The sequence below is a fragment of the Myotis yumanensis genome, unplaced genomic scaffold (genome assembly GCF_028538775.1).
Source record: "Myotis yumanensis isolate MYYU_CA2020_CCGP unplaced genomic scaffold, mMyoYum1.0.hap1 SCAF_15, whole genome shotgun sequence".
NCBI lineage: Eukaryota > Metazoa > Chordata > Mammalia > Chiroptera > Vespertilionidae > Myotis > Myotis yumanensis.
The window spans coordinates 3,722,983-3,741,423 of NW_027223766.1; the positions used below are offsets into that span (position 1 = coordinate 3,722,983).

At 44.4% G+C, this 18,441-nt stretch overlaps 1 protein-coding gene across 7 annotated transcripts in view; it reads right to left on the bottom strand.

Moving 5' to 3' along the window:
- RALYL (RALY RNA binding protein like) overlaps positions 1-18,441 on the bottom strand; it is a 560,777-nt gene that overhangs the window by 143,138 nt on the left and 399,198 nt on the right. Inside the window, exon 1 of one of the 7 annotated variants that reach the window (XM_070392025.1) lies at positions 13,427-13,533. The exons of the other annotated variants lie outside the window; for them this stretch is intronic. Within the exon in view, the coding sequence (XP_070248126.1) occupies positions 13,427-13,463 (37 nt within the window). The 5' untranslated portion in view covers positions 13,464-13,533. Of the gene's footprint in view, positions 1-13,426; positions 13,534-18,441 lie in introns of those variants that run through there. 7 annotated transcript variants of the gene reach the window in all.

Sequence of the window (18,441 nt, forward strand, 5' to 3'; positions counted from 1 at the left end):
CATAGTAAGGTTGCCAGTTCAATCCTGGTTGGGGCACATACAGGAGGCAACCAATGGATTTTTCTCTCTCACATCGATGTTTCTCTCTCTCTCTCCCTCTCCCCTCCTCTGTTTCTAAAATCAATGAAAACATCCTTGGGTGAGGATTACAAAAAAAATAATAAAGAAATTGATTTAAAAACAAAATAGAGCAGCCAGGCTGGTGTGGCTCAGTGGTTGAGCATCAACCTATGAACCAGGAGGTCAACAGTTAAATTCTAGTCAGGGCACATGCCCGGGTTGTGGGCTGGATCCCAGGTGGGGGATGTACAGGAGGCAGCTGAGCAATGATTCTCTCTCATCATTGATGTTTCTATCTCTCCCAAACTGTAGCTAGGTCCAAACTGTAGTTTGTATTTTGTGGTTCACACTGCCAGTTGGGGTGCTTATAATGCTGAATAAAGAAGATGCCTGGTAGACTGTTGTCCCTGGATAAAATTATAAACATTTCCTATGAGTCTACTCATAGAGTCCCTGAGCCCATGCGAATGAAACAAACCATGGCCTCTTTCACTGGAAGAAAGTAACCTTTTTTTCAGAGAATTTAGTCACAATCTTCTGCCTGGAGGGAAAGACAACATTATCGATTAGTTCAGTGTCCTTTAAAGTATCTAACGTTTAACGTGTACCCGCTAAAATGCAAAGGTGCTAATGGAAACTATGAATGGAGACTAACTTCACAGCCTCTGTGAAGCAAACCCTTCTTGAAACTGAAGGTATTTTGTATTCTGTGAAATTCCACATGTGTAAACTTGACATTTGATCAAAAAGGAAGTTAGGCTGGCTGAATGTTCCCACTGTCACAAATGGAAATGAAACTAAATAACGGTTTCTTCAAAGATAGATGTGTTCCTTTGTGTATATAAAGGTGACATAAACAATATGAGGCACATTCTATATATATGATATGTATTTTAACACATAGAATAGCAATACATCCACTTTGAGACTCTGGTCATGGGGACTGGCCCCAGTCTGGTCTGCCTTCCCTTGTCCATCCTCTGTTACCTTCTGTGAAGGAGGCTGGTCGGGTGGCCACAGTGGCCCCTGGTCCCAAATGAGGGCAAACCTTCTGTGCCCAGAGAGTTCACATCACTGACTGTGGACGTATTAGCTTGGTGCTCTGACCAACTCAGGTGAGAAGCTTGAAATAACTTATCAAGCATACAATATTTTGCTCTCAATTCTTTATTGAGTTCCTTATTGCTCCTCTCACAATGTTATCTTTTTTCAATTTCCAAGTCCAGGAGGTAAAATTCTTGGAAAGCTCTATTATACTCAGAAAAGAAAAGAAAAAAAATGTGTAGCATGGAGATCATGCTTTCAGAGTCTCTGCCTTATTCTAATAGCTTTTCAACTGCTCGAGACTAAGCCTTTATGTCAGGAAGTGCCAATGCTGAGAAAAAGTTTGTGCTCTGACCACTGAGGTCAATTTAATGTGCAGCATTCATTACTGACCCAGATTGTACATCTACGTGCTAGAACACTGACAGCCCTTCAATGAGCTGCCACCTGCAATGCCTTTAGTGCTTTCGAATGAGGTCACTTTAGTTACAGTTCAAGAATTTCCAGTTGACACCACTCCTGAGTAGCAAGAACAATGGAAAGGAGAATGAAAGAAGAGAATAGAAGTAGTCCCTGAATTTATTTTATAATACCATTCTAATCACATCTCAAAACTTAAAAATGGCAGAACATATGAGTGACACAGACTTATTCTATATGTCATGAAGTCTTCATTTTCATAGATTCAGCCGGTATACCCTGGACTTGTGCGCGTTACTCCTTCTAGCCTATGTCTTTGTGATGTTGAGGTCTGAAAAAATCAATCACTGTGTTCCTGCTGAGATTAATAGCTACAGATCTGTGGAGAAACAAACAGCTTGTTCCTCTAACTGAAGCAAAATTGATGTAAGGAATGATGAAACCTAGCAGCCCAGCCAACCCAGATAGGGGAGCATCTGAGAACGGAGAGAGAGGAGTTTTAATTTTAATGTTGTCAGCCGTCAGCCTGCAGTTCTTAAAGCGCAATGACATGGCACCTGGAAGCTTTAAATCAACTAACTAGAAACCAGCCCGGTTGCCCCATGACCAGTGCAACCGAAGTCCTCAGGAGAAAGTCACCCTCTGTGCTCCATGTTACTTCCTAAGTGAACTTAAATTTGGGGCAAACATTGTTCAATTACCCAGGACATATGATCAGTACTTTGAAATTATTATTATTTCATCATAAATAGGGAGGAAAGGAGAGAGAGAGAGAAACACTGATGTGAGAGATACATCAATTGCTTGCCTCCCAACCAGGGACTGAACCCACAACCTAGATATGTGCCCTAACCAGGAACCGAACCCAGGAACTTTTAGTGCACAGAACAACGTTCCAACCAAAAGAGCCACATCAGCCAGGGCATTATTTTTAATATTTTTTATGAAATAAGTAAATTAGAGTTGTTAGTAGACAAAATAACCTCAAAAGATGAGACCAAAAAGACCTCAGCAGATGAATATCACCTTTGGAGGTATCTCCTGACTATATAAAGGCAGGAGATATTTTATCGATAGACTACATCATAGTGTTTATTTGGAGCAAATGACTGCAATTTCTACTTGCTGACAATGGTATATAATGGTATATAAGGAAGACAGTTTATTCCTTTCAACCTTTAATAACTATTAATAGATGGTGTCCTAGTGCCAGACCACACTGGGGACACACAAAGGGTTATGTCTTCCAGGAGGGTAGCCAGATAACCAATTCATTACAACCCACACACAACACGATGCACATGTAGGGCACAAAGGAAAACAGAAAGGTTAACTCTACTTGCCACCAGGAGCTTAGAGAAATTAATCAGTAGGAGGTGCTTATGTGAGCTGGCACCTGAGGGATGAGCAAGAATTAATGAAGATAGAGTGGGGAGAGGTGTTCTATATAGAAGAGGTACCTAAGTGGTTAACGACGGACAACAGAAGGAAAATACAGTGTCATACACCAAACTGGAATACACAAAGTGAAATGGCAAGAAATGAATCTGCAAAGTCAGATAATACCTGGTCAAAAGATGCCTTGTCAGTCTTGTTAAAGTCATAAAGTTAGACATGGTTTACTTAAATTTACTTTTGTACAAGAATTGAAGAATCTGTTCACTATGACAACTAAGTTATAAAGTTTGGATGGGTAAATAATAGGAAGGCTTTCAGTTTATACTGATGTAGGCATTGACCCAGAATAATTCAAAGAAAGAACCAATCAAACTTTTAGTAGATAGCACAAAATGATGGTGCTTATTAGTTAACTAAAATTACTTCTAGACTTACATGGTTTTCCAGGATATTTGTCAGTAAAGTTTTCTTAAATAAGGACAGGTAATGGAGATACACTGTATACTATCATCCAATAAACACAGTAAAATTTTAACAATTAGATCATAACATGATTGAAGATTCCTACTATTTTACATTTCTAGATGGAAGATAATAAAATAGCCAAGACACAAGAACCGAAAGAATTCTATGAATGGTAGTCAAGCCCCAAGTCACTTGCTCCTTCAACACCAATAGACAAGGCAGGTCTTACTTAATTGGCTTGAAGTATGAGGCAAATGATTACAAGAGTAGATTTAATTCTTGTCAGTAGTAATAGAGGGTAAATGGTATTACTAATGATTAGTAGCCTCCCAAGCAACTAAAGACATGAGATGGTGTCTCCATAAGACAAAACCAACTTGCAGGGTCTTTAACCTGTAGAACAACTGTGTTTAGTATAAGAACTGGTTAAGTTACTGTGGCTCCACAGACCTGAAAGAAAACCTCAGCAGCCAGCACCCATCATCTCCCCGACACAGTTACTGTATTTTACTTTTGTGCTTGCTTATAACTTCTTTCTTAAATAGCCAAGTAACAAAAATTTCTAAAGTAGAATTTAAAATTTTTTTTTCTTTCCATTTCAAATGAGCTTTTCATGTCTGTTCAAATAGAATCCTCTCTCAAAATCTAGCCTGGGTTCTGGGGAAATAATCAAAAAACTGTTTCTGTCTAAAGAGTGAATAAACAAATGACTGCAGAAACCTTCATGGTATCGCTGCCCCAGCCCTGGGGAGATTCGGAGCCTGTTCATCACATTCGAGTGGATCATCTGTGCTGGAAATGGTCACTAGGAAAGGCTAGTTCCATGTAAACAGCTCTAATTCTTTCACTCAGGCCAATAACATATTTTAATTTAACTTGGTGTTTGATTTCCTAGAGAGTAGATATCAAAATTATGAGTAATATTTTGAAATTGCAATGAAAATTAAAAGGGTCATAATTACTAGATTAGTGCTTCTACATGTTCAATAATTGCCCTGTTGCATACATTACATTAGTTATATATAACAAAGTGCTTAAAATAGTACCTGGCATAGAGTAGAGTTCAAGAAATGTCAAACGCTACTTTCATCATTTTTGTATTACTATTAATTCATTTATAGTTGTTCCAATTGGATGAAAGCAAAGTTCTAATAATAAAACCATGTAAAATTAGAATTCACATTTTTTAAATAACCACTTTGTCTGGTGGGAGGTAGGCAATTTCCAAAGTTTTGATGATCTTTAAAGCCTAGTTAGAAGGATTAATAGATAAAATGTCATATATTTAACCCACGTTGACATGTCTGAATGCACTTCTGTTCCCTTGTGGCTGCTTTAACCTTACATGCCCCAAACAACAGCACATACATTCCCTTAGTTAATTGTATTATTTTAGACAACAGTGCTCATCCTCAGCTTAACTATACATGCCCTTGACATTGTTTTAGTGCAATGAAAGGAAAACTACAATGACAGTGGAAGTATACAATAAAATACACTGCAGGCAACAACACCGTTCAGCATCATTATCAAGGGCTCTGAGGCTTAGTCATGTTGAATAAACAGTTAAATTAATGAAGGATTGTCACCACACCATTGCCTTTTAATGCCAACTAGTGTTGGTGCGATGGCTTTCCATCTGCCTGGTCCCTTTTCATCAGCAACTTCCATGATAGCTGGTGTTTAGATTAACAATATGAAACTGCTAATTTTGACTTAAAAATGACAACTTAATGTGGCTCAACCAAATAGACAGACTGTCCAAAAGCATAATTACAGCCGATCACGGCTTTTGAGAAAGTTGCTTTCTAAGCTCCCCAAGGCAGGACACGTTAGACACTCCAAAGACTCCTTCCCATGTTATCCTCTCTCCATCAGCACATTGGAGTGGCCATCTTGTCTATCACCATGTAAAAATCTAAGAACTTATAAGCATACCAGAGGTCCGGTGCACGAAATTTGTGCACTCATGGGGGGGGGGGGCGTTCCCCAGCTTGGCCTGTGCCCTCTCACAGTGCGGGAGACCCATGATCAATCTCCCCAAAGAGGTAGGCCCTGCCCACCCATCCAGGGCTCCTTGATGAATCACTCCAAAGATGTAGGCCGGAGCCAGGGGTCCTGCCCCCGGTGTGGCCGTGCGGAGCTGTCGGGACTTGTGGGGCCTGCCTCTGTGCTGCGCATTCAGTGTCAAGTCCCTGCCCACCCGCACGCACCCGCTGCACATGCAGCCTCCTGGTGATGGATTGTTACAGCGTGAGGGCATGAGGGCTTCACAGCATCAAGTATTTTTTTTTAGTGTAAACTTAAAAATTTTTTTTAACCTAGATCATATGGCTCTTCAACTAGTTTTCTAATAAATAATGTCAACATTTTGTTTTTTAAAAAAATATATTTTACTGATGTTTTACAGAGAGGAAGGGAGAGGGACAGAGAGTCAGAAACATCAATGAGAGAGAAACATCGAACAGCTGCCTCCTGCACACCTCTCACTGGGGATGCGCCCGAAACCAAGGCACATGCCCTTGACCGGAATCGAACCTGGGACCTTCCAGTCCGCAGGCCGACGCTCCATCCACTGAGCCAAACTGGTTTGGCATTATAATGTCAACATTTTAGATATGATCTAATTAGGGAACAAAGAGTCATGCTTGCTTGCATCTTCACAGTTACATATGGCACCAACATAAATATTTGTTTTGAATAACAATCCATTTTTTATCTTTTCTATCCAATTTGTATTAATTTCAAAAAATATTTCAATAAAGATTTATATAAGACCAAATGTAGCAATAAAGATGTATGTGTCAAGTAAGAAAGCGCATGTTCTAACAATTCCAGAACATCAAACCAATTATCCACTTGACCACTAATGCACCAATTCTGTACCAATTAAGAATGGCAGCCAGTGTTTCTTCCTGCCAATCCCTTAAGAAGCTGGACAACATTTCCATCAAACTATGAATTTATTTGTTTCTCATAGCAAGATTTTTAAAGAGAGGGAGGGTTAATCGATCAAGAATATCAGAATATTTGTAAGAAGATAAATTAAATATTTGTAAGAAGATAAATTAGAAAATATTCTTGTTCAAATAATATCTTTCTGGCTCTGAGTGACCACGGTTTGATTTTCTTTCACTTAATGATTGGATGCCTTGACTAGCATAAAGTATAGTGACTTTTAAAACATCATTCTTATTATTTTCATATTAATAGAACTATTTCACAAGTCACTTCAAAGTATAGTGTTTCTTAAAAGTTAGTAAATAATATAATATCTGAACTCAGTTACAAATAAAATACATCATTGCATTTAATTCTATGTCCTACTTACCCATCCAATGCCTCTGATGGTTTTTTATCTCATATCTGTTCATTAATTCCAGTTTTCTTCTCTATCTTCCTCCAATACCCTAAGTACCCCAGGGACATTGCACATGCTGCTGTGTACGCCTGGAACTACCCGGGAAGTAGATTGCTGCCTCATTTCCTCCAGGTGTCTGACAAATGTCACCTTAATCACAGCAGCTTTTCCCATCTACCCCATAGAAAAGAGCAATTCTCCACTCCACCTTCCCAAACTCTCTCTCCCTCTTGCTTGCTTATTTTTTCTCCATAGAAAATAGTATCACATGGCATATGGCCTATTATACATTTATTTGCATTTTGTTTTTCCTTCCCCAATAGAACTTCATTTTGTACATTGCTACAGTCTTAGTATAAGAGCCATGTCAGGAAAGTAATGTAAGGGGTGATCGATAAATATTTCTTTATGTGACTAAACTTCATTAGTGAGTTATGGGTTGTTATGAGTGAAGCATTATATTATGCTCTGAGAATACATAAAGCAAGAATAAAATGTATCTAATGTGAAAGAAAAATGAGAGGTTAATGGAATAAACAGATAAATGTCAATGTGTAAGACAGAACCATAGAAAGTGTGATCAAATTATATTTACCTGAGAAGAGAGAAGAGAAAGAAAAATTTGACTTGGAAACGGGAGAGACCATTGTGAAGGAGGTGGCATTTGAGTGAAACCTTGACTAGCGATGGTTTCCACACAAGAAGATGCTGGTGCAGGCTGCCCATCAATGGGGCAGGCATGGCAAAGCCAGGGGCAACCGGAAGCCTGACCAAGCCCAGAACACAGGTGGCGTGAGGAAGGCGGGAGTGAGGATGACGCGATGTCTGTGACATGATGTCATATCTGTATTTCATTTTCCATTTCAGTGATTCCCAACATTTGGGAACATGAGAATACTTTTCTTTAAACATTGAAGTATAATTATATGCAATGTGATATATTTTTAAAATAATATATAAAATATATTGCATAAAAAGTTTACAAGTTTAGTATCACCTTTTGAATACATTTTATTAAACATACCACTTTAGAACCCCAAATTAGTATATCCTATATAATAATAGAGGAATATTCAAATTAGCCGATCCGCCCACACGGGTAACGACTGGCAGGAGCTAGTGGGCGTGGCTGGGTGCTGCGGGAGGGGGGACACGAGACTGCATCAAATAAAATAAAATGCGTTCACAGGCCCTAAAGCACAAACATCCCAGCAGATAACTCAAAGCAGGTTATTATCACAATGAGTACATGATATTGATTACACAATAAACTTATTTTCACTGAAAAAAAAATAACATCTTCACTTAAAGATGCCCCAGTAAGGCTGCTGAGGCTTCATCTGTCGCTTTCTACACCGAAGATGACAGGGTTCAAGGAGGAAGGGCTCCAGTTTCTTTTCTCAGCGCCCAGCCAGGAGGCCTCCCTGGGTGGCTCTCCCGTCTGAGCCCTGCAAAGGACGGGCACTCCCTCTGGCCAGGGAGCCCCGAGGGGAGGCGGAGCGAAGTGCTTTCCCTCCAGGACCCCGCTCTCCCTGGGAGTCTGGCGCGGAGGGCGCTCTGCCTGGGAACCTGGAAATCCGCCTCCCGGGGCGACTGTGCAGCAGCCAGGCCTGGTGAGCAGCGGGAGGGCGACCTACCCATGTGGATGTGTTCGCTGGCGGAGGCCACGCAGCTGCCATAGTTGAAGTCGTCCTCGATGGAGGACCGGGTAGTGGGGATCGGAGTCGGCCATGTTGGCAATGGAACCCCAGCTCCCCGCCGAATGACCAGAGCACACGGACCTCAACGGTCCTCCGTCCCTTCCTGAGCAGCAGTCAGCCCCGACCTGGGATCAAACCCGAAACCTAAGTAGGCGCCCTGACAGAATGGAACCCAAACCTTTGCTGTGGCAGAGGAGCTCCGGCCCACAGCAAGGGCCAGGGCACCCAGACGGGTTTTGTTGAGGGGCCCTGACAGGCAGCCCGCAGCGCAGTGGGTTGGAACCTCCTCCGGACACAGCCAGGCTGCGGGTTGGATCCTGGTCAGGGCACAGACAAGAAGCAACCAAAGAGAGCACAATACGTGGAACAAGACACTGGTGTTTCTCTCGCTCCCTCCTCTCTCTAAAACAATCAGTCAATGAAAATTAAAATAAAAAATAAACCCTCTGGCTTGCAGAGTTACTAAAACAGTTAGAAAGTGAAGTCCCATCCCTTCCCGTTCATTCAACAAATACTTCATATGCTCCTTCAATAATCACACTGGGATGGGTGTGTGTTTATTTGTTTGTTTTGGTTAATCCTCACCTGAGGACATTTTTGCATGGATTTTTTTTTTTTTTTTTTACAGAGTGGAAGGGAGAGAGAAAGACAGAAACTAATGTGAGAGACACCAATTGGTTGCCTCTTGCTGAATCCAAGACCAGGGCCCCGGATTGAGCCTGCAACCCAGGTACGTGCCCTTGATCGGAATCCAACCCGATACCCTTCAGTCCGCCTGCAGAAGCACTATCCACTGAACCAAACCAGCATTTTTTTCTTTTTAAGTCCTCCTCTAAGGATATGTTCTTTTCATTGATTCTAGAAGGAGAGGAAGGGAGAGGGAAAGAGAAAGAGAAACATCGATCAGTTGCCCAAGCAATCTGACAGGGATGGAACCCACAACCTATGTATGTGCCCTCACCTGGAATCGAACCCATGACCCTTTGGTGCATGGGAGGACACTCTAACTACTGATCCCCACCAACCAGGGCCTGGAGGTACATTTAAAAAATTTTTTTCAGATCTGCCCTGGCCAGGTGGCTCAATTGGTTGGAGTCTCAACCTGTACACCAAAGGATTTCCTGTTGGCGTCTAGGTTAGGGCACATACTTAGGTTTAGGTTAGATCCCGGTGGGTCAGCATGTGCAGAGGCAGCCTACTGGTATTTCTCTGTCACATGGATGTTTCTCTCTCTAAAAACCAATTTGAAAACATCCTCAGGTGAGAATTAAAAAATATATATATTAAAAAATTTTTAGATCTAAAATTTTATTTGGTTCTTTTTTAAATTTTATTTTTCATTTACAGTTCACATTCAATATCCTATCCTATATAATAAAACCCTAATATACAAGTTGATCAAACGGTGGAATGACTGGTCACTATGAACTGACCACCAGGGGGCAGATGCTCAATGTAGGAGCTGCCCCCTGGTGGTCAGTGCTCTCCCACAGGGGGAGCGCCGCTCAGCCACAAGCCAGGCTCACGGCTGGTGAGTGCAGTGGCGGTGGAGGGAGCCTTCTCAGAAGCACTAAGGAGCAGCGAGCTGAGCTGTAGGGAGCAGCAAGCAAGCAGGCGGACAGTAAGGAGCGAGGGGTCCCAGACTGCGAGAGGGCAGTACGGGCTGAGGGACCACCCACCCCCAGTGCATGAATTTTGTGCACCGGGCCTCTAGTGTTTATATATGTGTGTGTATGTGATACATATGGGTAATATATACATATTTTTTTTCATAATTACACAGGCAATGATTAATGTTCTCATGGATTCTAGGGCCTCTTGCATTAAATCCAGGGTCACATGGATATGAGCACATGGGCCCAGAGCCCCAGGCTAGGCAATGAGAACCATCCAATGTCTCTGAGGAGAAGAATTACATGATGAAACTACGAACTGGAAACGCTGAGGTTAGAAATGGAAGACACTCCAAAAGCCATCTGTGCCCCATTCACTGAAGTTATTGAAGACATTGCAACCCACAGAGGTAACAGACATGGGACAAGATTACAGGGAGACCAACGGCGGGTCCTCAGGTTCCCGACATGATCTCAGCAAGTATTCCCACAACGAGGTGGATAAAGCCACCCTAACATATCCTTCGCAACCAGAAAGCCACATCGCTCCGGCTTAGCAAAATGAGGTAAAGTGTTAGCCCTGCAATGAGAGGGGCGCTGCTTTCTCGCTGTGTATGAGGTTGTAGGATGCTCCAAACCCACACCTAACATCACATGGGCCCCACTCTAACGTTTCCCTGTGTATGTATTTCAAAACATATTCAGTGTTAAGAATTTCTCTCTGTCTTTTTAAAAAACAAAACACAAGTTTCCTCAAGGTCATTTGGAATTCCAGTAAGGGAGGTCACTGGTATACCTTGTTTTACACATAGTATGAAGTTTTGAGAGTTTAAACATAAACTTTACACTTTAATAAATAAACTGATGCAATATGTGTGAAAAAAAATCTATATTTAAACTCTGAAGGAAAATGTTTTACAAATGATGATTCCGCCCCAACCTAATTTGTAAAACCAGGTTTCCATCTATTAAAGTGGTTTCTACATGTTTGGCTCTGTTTAAAACAACCTCTGACACAGGCAATCATTTTTTAACCCCCTCCCCCCGCCCCAATTCATATCTAATTGACAGTCATTATGCAGTTACGTGCCAGGAAGACCTGCTAGCTGAATGAACACGGAGGCGGCCTCCTTTTCCACAGCAATTGCTCCCCATCCCCTCCTCAGGGAATTATAAATAACCTGCCTGGACAAGGGAAAGGATTTCAGAATCCCACAGGAATTCTCAAAGGCTTAGCACAATTTCTACTTTAAACATCCCCCCGGGTGCTGGTGCCACCCCTCACGCCCTGGGGGCTCAGGCGCTTGCTGCTCTCTCCTGGGCTTCTCTAAGGAAGTTGCATTATTTCCGCTGGAGGATATTATATTAAATCTTTATGGAATGAGAAAATTAAAAACTTCATTTATGTACTTTTGCAATTTTAAAGACAATCATAAGAACACTTCTCCTTTCCCACACTGAGGTTTTAAGCATGCAATTATTGCTTTAATGGGATTACAATTGCCTCTAGCTTAGTTTATGCCTTTCCATGATCAAAACACATAAAACATATGATTGAGAGTGGAACTGCACTGGGTTTTGGTGAGGGGATAATCCAGATATTGTTAAATGGCCATTGGATAGCAAACACGGGCATCACATTTCACGTTTGCAGAGATTATTGGTGTGAGATAGACATTCATCTAAGGACCCCATTTGCTTTTATTGCTAAGGTTTCTTAATACTTTATTTTACTGCCTCCCTGCTCTCCAATCTTTTATATGGTTAGAATATAGAACAGTTAGTGCAGTAGAATCCAGCCAATGATACAGGTAGACAAGATACACTGGGCTTTTAAAACCTAAACCGTTCAGCACCCCACTGTGTCTGGCTGCATAATTACACGCTGCTGGCTTGCCTGGGCTAATGCACAGTTTCTTCCTGCTGCTTCATCGCAGACGCCAACAGGCACATTTTAGGCAGGGACACTCGGGGCAGTTTTTCTGTGAACCTTGCATCTGCCATGTGCACTAAGGCGATGGCTGCCCACCTGGAAAACACGAGGGTGTGTAAGACAGGGCTAACGGGCGTGCAGGCTTCCAGGACGCGCACCGCTTAGAGCGACTCTTGTAGGAGGAAATCACAAGGAAACAATCAGCAACAGACTTGTGGGCTGTGAACCAACGTGTTTCTCAGGAAAAGCAGCCGTTTCCTGCCCTGTTTCTCAGTCACAAGGCAGAGAGGGAACAAGAGGCAGGCAGCTCTGAAATGCACCGCGGTCCCAGCTCACCGGGCGCCCTGTGGAGCATCAAACTTCCTCGAACAAGAGAAATGCTAGCGTTCAGCTCGCAGGTGACGATGGACCAAAGACCACATTATCACCCTCAAAAAATACTCTGTTCCTATCGTCCTGTAGCCTTTGATGGAGGAAGTGCTGCTGCTGCTGCTTCTGTTCTTCCGTATTCGGTGACACCCAGGACGTCAGGATGGAGATCAAGTGGGTGGACATGGACCACAGAACAAGTGTGGTCAGCTGCCTCCGGCGGCCAGCCGGGCAGTGCAGGGCCACAGGGCTCCATAGCCACACTCACTCAGACCCCGAGAAGGTAAAGTGGCCCAGAGCCGGCTCGCCTAGGTGGCCGGAGAGGTCGCCGTGACTGGCACGGGGCTCTGCCGTGAAACGGTGTCCACAAGACTCGGATTTCCAGCTAAATCCGAGCGGCTTTCAGTCCCACAACCACCCTTGTTCCGGACGTGTGGCCTGAGCAATTGTCATGCTGCTTTTCTGTCAGAATCAGCCCCTTTGGGGTCGATTACAGGTGACTCCTCATAGCTCTGGGACATGCTGCCTGTCGTGAATTAAGTTACAAACATGGCCCGGACCAAGAAGTTTGGCACCAAAGAATATCCTGTTCAATATTCGCAGTGAACCCTCTCCCCTCCACCCCGAAGTGTTTAGAGACACTGAGAGTTATACCTGAAATGGGATGAATAAGCAGAAGTGTCAGGCTCCCGTCCCCAACCTTTCAATAGACCCCCAGGGAGAAAACCCCTCGCTCCCAGTAAAGAAGGGAGAGAGATTGAGCGCTACCCAGTGCTCTGCTGGATGAAGGATGCTGAGCTCCACTGAAATTGCATTTGAGCTGTTTCTCTGTTGATTTTGTAAACCTTTTCAAGGGTTTCCATAGTAACAAGTGAATTCCCCCAGCTCTCGCCCCCAACATCTTTCTGGCATGTAACAGCGGTAACGATCAAGGCGAGGGTGGAAAAGCTACACTATCTGTTCTAGTCCCGGGAAATATCTGGAGAAGTCACGGTTAGTCTCTCCTAACAAATCAAGTGCCTTCCCCACCGTGTCATGGCAAGTTGGGTCAGGACGTACTCACATCTCTGATGCCGGCGCTTGCTCCTGCACATGGTCATCCTGAGGCGGCCCCTCCCAGAGGGAGCCGTGCCCACGAGACAGAGAGCCGCTGGGCTCCTGCTTTGCAGTAAGACTGTTGCTCACTGACAGGAGGTAGCCAGAGAGCCCACGGAGAGCCAGGGTAATACCATTCTCCTGAAATTACAGGGGAGGCCCCTGTCACCGCTCTATCTGCCGCTGATCTGCTGGAGCAAATTGCATTTCCCTCGTCTCCAGGACAGCAGCGAGGCTCCCACAGCCGCACCCCTCCTGCGAGCTGGGAGCCTCGGGGAGCGAGCGATGGACTCACGTATTTAGCAGGAACACGAAGCCTGGGAAATCCAAGTCTGAAACGTAAACGCCCCTGTTTGATATTTCCAGACATGGCCAGCCCTGTGTGAGCCTCCTGTCTTTCAGCCGCCAGAATACTAGGTTTCTGTTCATTTAGAAACCTGCTCAGTCCTGCTCTGAGCTCCCACTGCCCTTCACGTGCTCAGACATCAAAGCAGTGATCACTCCTAGTTTTGTCTGTCTGTCTGGACAGACCGTTCTCAGGCAAAGCAGGAAAGCCATGTTTTCACACGACACCCCGGGCCTCTCTGGGGGGAGCACAGTGAGGTCTCAGGCTCAGGTGACTACTGTGTGCTGGGCACCCTGCCCCTGTCCCCCCCTCCCCCCGAGACAGGCTCACCTGGTCTGCCTCCTCAGAGTCCGCAGACCTGATGTTCCCAGGACCTGGGTGTCTCCTGGTCTGCCCTTTCCCATCGTCAGCTCCCAGACCCCTGGAGCTCTGTCTCCCTGGCTTGCTCTCTGCCCTGAGAGTGCTGCTCGGTGCCCAGCACATGAGTTCCATCTCCTTTACAGCGATTAGGTGTCTGAAACTCGGTTCTTACTGAAAATACAGGAGGGTGCACACCCAGCAGAGACTTCCTCCTTCCTTCTGGGTACGTGGGAGGTCTCCTCCTGCAGCCCAAAGGAGAGTCATGTCCAAGGCCAGCGCTCCTGCCCAGGGAGCCAGGGGCTCCCCTCTGAGCGCAGGGGAGGCCCGCCCTCCAGTCTTCCTACCAGGAGTTTGTCAGCATCAAGAATATGTTCCTATTCAAGTGCTGACTGAATTTCCTGATCCAGACATGAAGAATAGCCTCTCAGCAAGTTCAGTGCTGCCTCTCCAGCTCCCTTGATTTTTGACTAACAAGCATCACTATTCAGTAAGGCTCCCCACTGTGCTGGGCTCTTGCTGTGCAGCATCATCAGTACCTGTGTTCATCCACAGACAATGTAGACATGAGGAGATTCTCGTGTTTTCTCTAACAGCGAGGTTACCATATTTCAATAAATCAAATGAGTAGGTCTTTTCTGACCAACACAGGAAACTCTTCACATCCCATAGCCCTTCCCTGCTGACATGTTCTCCGTTGCCCTTGACAATCACCTGAAATGCTTGTGTTTACTCGCTGGCTTCCTCCTGGCGGCCTCTGCCTGACAGAACAGGAGCTTTCTGAGCACAGGGCTGCCCTTTGCTGGGAGATGTCCGTCCAAGGTCAAATCAGCCCCACACAAAGTCGGCTCTCAGTAAATATGTGCTTGAATAAATGACTTTCACATACAAATTTAAATTATAAAGACAATACAAACACAGATTATTTTTCAATGAATTCAGACAATAGCCATTGATGAAAGTTATTTTCTTACTTAAAGCAAATACTTGTTACTCTGTGTCTATCTTTTGGTCCTAAGGTTAGTGTGAATGAGTTCACTGATTTGAATGAACTTGTATATACTCACAGGTGTAAAGATATATTTTAAACTTACTGAACCAAAGTCACAACCAGTAAGCAACCTCTCCTTAGTAACAGTCGCCTGTGCCTTAAGACCAATAAAGCATAAAACCTTAAAACATGGTCCAGTGGGTGCTGAAAGTGATCCTAGGGTGGATGATTATCAACATCCCATTTTAGTATCACCATCCTCATTTTGTTTCCGTAAAGTGAGGCTGAGAGGTGAAGGCTTCCGGTGAGAGTCCCGCAGGGAACAAGAGCCCATGCCCTGATGGAGTGGCCTGGTCCTTCTGCAGAGCCAGGGCCAGGAGACGTGACACGCCACGGGGTGAGGGGCCTGGGTCACACAGAAGACAGGTTTCCACAGCAGCGAGGGCTGCTCTCCAGCCTCTGAGGCTTCGGCTCGCTGGCGGGGCATTGGGGTTCAGGACCACGCGGACAGCTTGGGACCACAGGGCCCTGCTCAGCTCCGTGGCAGGGGTCACAGATCACCACACCCGCCTCTCCACGGTGCCCTGGCCCTTGTCCTTTCCTCCAAAAAGAACACTCAAAGGATGTTGACCAACTACCCAAGAGTATCCGATGATGAGCCTGCTGACGTCCTCCTCTGGTTTCGAATTATAATCTACTAGAGGCCCAGTGCACAGATTCGTGCACCAGTGGGGTCTCTCAGCCTGGCCTGCAGGGATCAGTGGATCTCCATGCCACTGCAGCCTGGCCTTACCTGCCAACTCCTCGGCTCCAGCCCACCCTCTGCCTACATCCTGCACAGAATGAAGTAGTGTGGGAAGCAAGAGGCAGGTGGCTTGGGTGGGGGGGTGGAGCCTGAGCCTGGGCTGGGTGCCACACCACTCCCGCTCATCCTGGCCCCACTGCTCCTGTGGCCACCGCTCGGGTGCACAGGGGGAGTGTGTGCGGGAGAGGTTCACTCCACTGCACTTGTCAGTTGAGCGGCGCTCCCGCTGAGAGAGCACACTGACCACCAGGGGGCAGCTCCTGCATTGAGGGTCTTCCCCCTGGCGGTCAGTGAGCATCATAGCTACCTTCCAGTCATCTGGTTGTCCGGTTGCTTGCGCTTTTATATATATAGATGTTAACTTTGATAAAACATTAAATAATTTGATCATGACATAGAACACAGACTGTGTAGAAATTTTAACTTGAACCATGTGATACATTTCAGAGAATTACCAGAACAATTGAATATTAAAACTAAAAAGGTGTGAAGAGGGGACACTGCCCAGACTCCTCATCTCCTGACGTCTGGAAGGGGACACACAGCTCTTACCAGGTCGCTGGGTAGGACTGAGGGCCGAGGGCCAGGACCTCACGCAACCTGAACCAGGCCCCTCACCTGGGGCTAGAGTTACCTAGAGACTGTCCCTCGGAACAATGACCCCTGGAATCATTTCCTTATGTGATACAGTGACACCTCCACTATCCTCCAGTCATTTTTCCTCAGGTTGGACAGAATGTGACCCACAGTGCACCTTCCGGTGATGTCATTCTCTGATGATGAGTGGACAGAGCAAGCCTCCTCCTGCTACCAGGCCAGCTGTCCCTGTGGTCACTCGGCCTTTTCTCCTCTCAGATATGAACTCTGTTTTCTCTATTGAAACAACTCCTTACTAGTACAACAGCCATACATTCCTGACAATAGTCCTCTTGCAAAACCTTTTAGGGACAACTGAGTAATTTACAACCCAGCTCAATCACCAACCCATCTTTCCAACAGTTCACAATGTGCATCTGAATTTCACATGCCCATGCAGAGCTGCTGTCTTGCCAAACACCTTAGAACTGCACCCACATCTGTTTGCTAAAGTCAGGTGCCCTCCTGTTAGTGGGTAATCTAAAAATAGTCACTAGCCGAACCGGTTTGGCTCAATGGATAGAGTGTCGGCCTGCGGACTCAAGGGTCCCAGGTTCAATTCCGGTCAAGGGCATGTACCTTGGTTGCAGGCACATCCCCAGTAGGGGGTGTGCAGGAGGCAGCTGATCGATATTTCTCTCTCATCGATGTTTCTAACTCTCTATCCCTCTCCTTTCTTCTCTGTAAAAAATCAATAAAATATTAAAAAAAAATAAAAATAGTCACCAGTAATCCCACTTCTAGGAATATATTCCAATAAATTAGAAACACCAATCAGAAAGGATATATGCACCCCTATGTTCATAGCAGCACAATTTACAATAGCTAAGATTTGAAAACAGCCTAAGTGCCCATCAGCAGATGAGTGGATTAAAAAACTGTGGTCATCTACACAATGGAATACTACTCTGCTGTAAAAAGGAAGGCACTCCTACCATTTGCAACAGCATGGAGGAACTGGAGAGCATTATGCTAAGCAAAATAAGTCAGTTGGAGAAAGATAGATATCACATGGTCTCACTCATATGTGGAATATAATGATCAATATAAACTGATGAACAAAAATAGATCCAGAGACAGAGAAGCATCAAACAGACCATCCCACCTCAGGGGGAAGGCGGGGATGGGTGGGAGAGAAGTAGGGGGTTGCGGCAGGGGGTTGAAATCTCAAACAAAGGACTTGCATGCATGAATATAAGCATAACCCATGGACACAGTCAGTAGGGGGGTGAGGGCATGTGCTAGGGGAGGTGGGAGAGAGTGGGGAGAGGTCAATGGGGGGAAAAGGATTCATATGTAATACTTTAAACAATAAAGAATTTAAAAAACGTTTTCTTGTCATTTCATCTAGTACCTCAGTTTATTAGTATATTTATGATTGTTCTTTTCTAAATCTGAGGAAATAGAAAATTTTCTAATGTTTAGTCCAAGTCTTCATTTGTAATATTGGTTCAAATTAGGGAAAGAGGCCTCATTCTGGAATGTTTTTCTTTCCTACAAGTAGTTCATTAAAGGTTTTCACTGATCTCAAAACGACTTTTCTAAATTTTTTTTAGAAAAATTAACTGGCTTTTAATAAGTCTTTATTCATTTCTTTGAACTTTCTCCAGTTCCTTCTGCTCTAGTCTCAAAGAAGTCTTTGAAATCATTAACATTTTGAAATACTTAATGCTTACAAGTATTAAACACAGTTGAAATGTTTCTCCTCTACAACTCAATTTACAATGGACTGTAGTTCACTGAGTCAGTGGTCATTGTTTTTGGGTGTTCTCACTTTTACTGATCCCCTTTTTTTGTATGGTTTCCTTTCCATCTTATCTTACTTTCATCTTTCCTTTCTGTTGGCCT